Source organism: Mastigoproctus giganteus, chromosome 1, assembly GCF_048544385.1.
Source record: "Mastigoproctus giganteus isolate SK-2022 chromosome 1, ASM4854438v1, whole genome shotgun sequence".
NCBI classification, from domain to species: Eukaryota; Metazoa; Arthropoda; class Arachnida; order Uropygi; family Thelyphonidae; genus Mastigoproctus; species Mastigoproctus giganteus.
This window is the reverse complement of record NC_143575.1, coordinates 265,574,557-265,578,534: the sequence shown is the minus strand read 5'-3', so window position 1 is coordinate 265,578,534 and position 3,978 is coordinate 265,574,557. Positions and strand designations below refer to the sequence as shown.

The 3,978-nt window shown below is 31.3% G+C and overlaps 1 protein-coding gene across 1 annotated transcript; it reads left to right on the top strand.

Annotated features, from left to right (window-relative positions):
- Positions 1-1,968: 1,968 nt before the first annotated feature.
- On the top strand, positions 1,969-2,989 carry LOC150091930 (uncharacterized). The gene has a single exon (XM_090386185.1). The coding sequence runs from the start codon at positions 1,989-1,991 to the stop codon at positions 2,955-2,957; it is 969 nt and encodes a 322-aa protein (XP_090242311.1). The 5' UTR covers positions 1,969-1,988; the 3' UTR covers positions 2,958-2,989.
- The last annotated feature ends 989 nt before the right edge of the window (positions 2,990-3,978 follow it).

The window sequence follows — 3,978 nt, the reverse complement described above, 5'->3', positions numbered from 1 at the left end:
TTTGGAACGAACAGAGGGATGAAATGGGAGCATTTTTTTTTTGGCTGATGCTGCATGAGCTTGCTTTCTTGCATCATATGCCTCTACTAATCCTAATGCATGGAAAAATTTATTGGTTTTAAAAGCATCATTTAGATGATTGTTGTTGGAATGTTTGAATGTCTGCTCCTAAGAAAACACAGCATATTGTTTTGAAATTAAAATTTTATTTTAACTGTTTAGCACTTTTAGTCAATTTCCTTAACTATTCATTCAAAAAATTATTGTTATATGAAGGTTCAGTTATCTGAAATTGCATATGGAGCAGCTCACAATTTAAGAAAGTAATGAGAGCACATGATAATGGCACTTGATTGTCACATGGAACATTATTATTGGAAGACAGCATGTTCTGTTTTTTAGAAATTAACTTTATTCTTTTTTTTCTTAAATTTGCAAAATAAGCGTGAAATTGACAAATTCATGTGGAACAAAGTAGCAAAAGCATGGGGGGGGGGCAATGGCATCTGCTTGTCATTTGAAACATTATGCTTGCAGTGTATTACTTAAAAAAATAAATAAATTTGTCTTCTTTTAGGCTTTTAACACAATTCAGTGTGTTACTTAGAAATAAAAATTTATTTTCTATCTGTTCAATATTATAAATGATTATCTGATTGATACTAAATTCAATTTAGGTTGTTTTATATTGTGGAGTTGCAAATTTGCTGAAGCAATGCTATTAAGAATTACAATAACAGTATCTACATGCATAAGTTATAGACATATGTCATGTGGTTGAATTTATATAACTGATCAATTGCAGTAAGTCCATGGGAAAGTTTTCTGTAGTGTTAGAAAAGTCATTTAGTTAACTCTTAATGATTTAGTAATATGCATACTCATGCCAGCATATATTATCCTAGGATCACAGCCAGTAAGTTTGTATTAGAAATTAAATTCTAATGCGAGCAATGGCCATCATGTGGCCTTTGAGCAATCACCATAGCTAAGCATTAACAAACACTTTTTTGTGATACAAGCTATTCAGAAAGTCATAATCATCCAGGTTTCCTCTGTGTTTGTGATGCCGGTGTGTAGTGCACTTGAGCTGACTATGTCTAAGCCCATAGAGTTTATAACTTTAGATTGTCTTTTTTGTAAACGATGTCAGTATGACGACCACTGCATTTTATATAAAAAAAAATAAATAAAATAAATTCTTTGTGATCAACTTCTAAAATAGAGATGTTGTTGAGCCTACATGATGCCTAACATATAAAGTTGGATTACCACATCCTTTGACATTTAATTGCATGTTGTAATAAAGGATGTAATATAACATGTAATTATAAAAGTTAGTACATATGCATTCTGTTGATTTTAAAATATTAAAACCTGCATATAATGAAAAAAAAAAAAAAAAAAAAATTGTATTTTTCTTGCAGATGGTGAAAGACAGATGCCTTAACCGTTTGTTGACCATCAGCAACAGAAGAAACCATATGAATATAGGTACTTTTTGTAAAAGAGAAAAGATAAGTTTGTTATATTGAGAGTGTGTATACAGATGTAATATGCCAGTGAAAAAGAAAATAAGCTCATTTAAACATGCTTCATTTTGCAAACACAGATCGGTAATTTTTGGAAAGACAATAGATTAATCACTCTTTGAAATTAGAAACAGATGATTATCTTGTACACTATAATGCTGCATTTATGTATACATTTTCTTTTTCCATTGTATGAAGATTAAATTGCAACTTGAATCCTGCTTCTTCACTGTGAAGGTTGGCATTGTAGGGATGAAGTGCTGGAATATCCTTGTTTAGAAATACTTCCACATAATCTTCTGGAAAAAAGAAATCATGAAGTGTGAAAAAAACCATATTCTAATAATCTTATAGCTGTATCAAAAACTCCACATCAAGATAAAATCAAACTTCTTCCTAAAACAGCACATTTATTGGAAGCACAAGGAATTTGAATTTTCCAAAACCTCTTGTCTGATGTCTACTATACTTAGCAATCAGGAACACAGTCATGTAACCTGTGAAATATCTGAGGAGCTGCTTTCACAACCATTGCATATAAAAGACTCTATAAGAATTAACAACACTAAAGAGAATTTTACGTGTGATCTATGCGGTATATCATCTTCCTCTTCATCTGATGCAAGAAAACATGCAAGAGCTCATATTCATGAGAAACCTTTCGTTTGTGAACTGTGTGGAAAATCTTTTTCTCGATATTCATCTTTTACAGAACACCAAAGATTACACACATTTGGGAAAACTTTTACTTGTGAAATATGTGGTGTTTCATTTGCCAGCTCATCTGTTATGAGAGGGCATCAGAGAATTCATAAAAATGAGAAACCTTTTATATGTGAAATATGTGGAAAGCCATTTTCACGCCAGTCAACTCTCAAAGTACATGGAAGAATTCACTCAAATGAGAAACCTTTCACGTGTGAAATGTGTGGTGTTTCATTTTCTAAATCATCTGATATGAAAAGGCATCAAAGAATTCATACGAAGGAGAAACCTTTCATCTGTGAAATATGTGGAAAATCATTTTCAGTGACGTCGAACCTCAAAGTACACAGAAGAATTCACACAAATGAAAAACCTTTTAAATGTGAAACGTGTGGAGTTTCATTTTCCAAATCATCTGATATGACAAGACACCAAAGGATTCACACGAAGGAGAAACCCTTCACTTGTGAAATATGTGGCAAATCATTTGCACAAACATCAAATCTCAAAGTACACCAAATAAATCATGCAACGGTAAAACCTTTCAAATGTGAAATATGTGACAAATCATATGCGGTATCATCAGACCTTGAAGTGCACCGAAGAACTCATGCAAATGAGAAGCCTTTTATATGTGAAATATGTGGAAAGTTGTTTAACAGATTGTCCTATATGAATAGACACAAAATAACTCACATTAATGAGAAAGCTGTAATATGAAATGTGTAAATGTGCAAACCTGTATAAATCTCTGACCGTTTGGTCGTCCCGGAATATAAACAGAGAATTAAAATTAAAAATCTTCAACCTGAAAATAATATAATTTATGTCAGTTTTAATACATCCAAAATTTAAAATGTGAAAAATTCACACACGTGCAATGCCATGGGTGATATTAGTTGCAATGACTCATTTCTAGTGGAGTCATACTTAATTTGTGTCTCTACTTATGTAAATGTGTGAAAAGCATATGTTGAAAACTTTAATCATAATATTAATAAAAAAAAATGAATTTTTGACAAGTATCCTTTATTAATTCTTATGGATTGTGTGGCACTTAGGGGATCATTTCACAATATGTTGCAATGTGTAATAATTTTTATTAAGGTTCTTAACAGTGAGACTTGCGTGCTTTGGAGAGATAGGAAAACTTCCTAAATTACACCTTTTTATTTATTTTTTGCTTTCCCTGCTCATTTTCGAGTTTTAATGTTCAAAAATATGGCTTTAAATAGCAGGGTCTTTTCATAATTGAATTATATGAATGTCTATTTCATTTGCAAATTTTGAAAGAGGAGAGAATAAGGGAGTTAACTGTACAAAAAGATTAAGAAACCCTCTTCTAGTGGTTTGCTGGTAGATCCCGTATAAGAACAAAAAAATAATTTAAATATTAAGAAATCTATTAGAATTAATTCAGTGTGAATTTTAATATGCTTCCAGTATATGAAATTGGGAAAGAAAGCATTTAACTGCATGCAGTAATAATCATGTCTGATAGACAGTTATATTTCTCCAGCATAGTCTTTAGTTTTTGATATGCACTGTTAATTATTGTTTTACTTGGATGTAACGGTTGGTTATTGTTGGGTTGTTGGTTGTTTTAAGGTTTTAGGCACATCAGCAACTTAGGCCATATTGTTTGGTATATAATACAGTATGTCTGTAAATTTGATTGATAAATCTTTTTTATCAATTTTGACTAGTAGTCATTTGTACAAAAACTTAGATTGTGATGCAC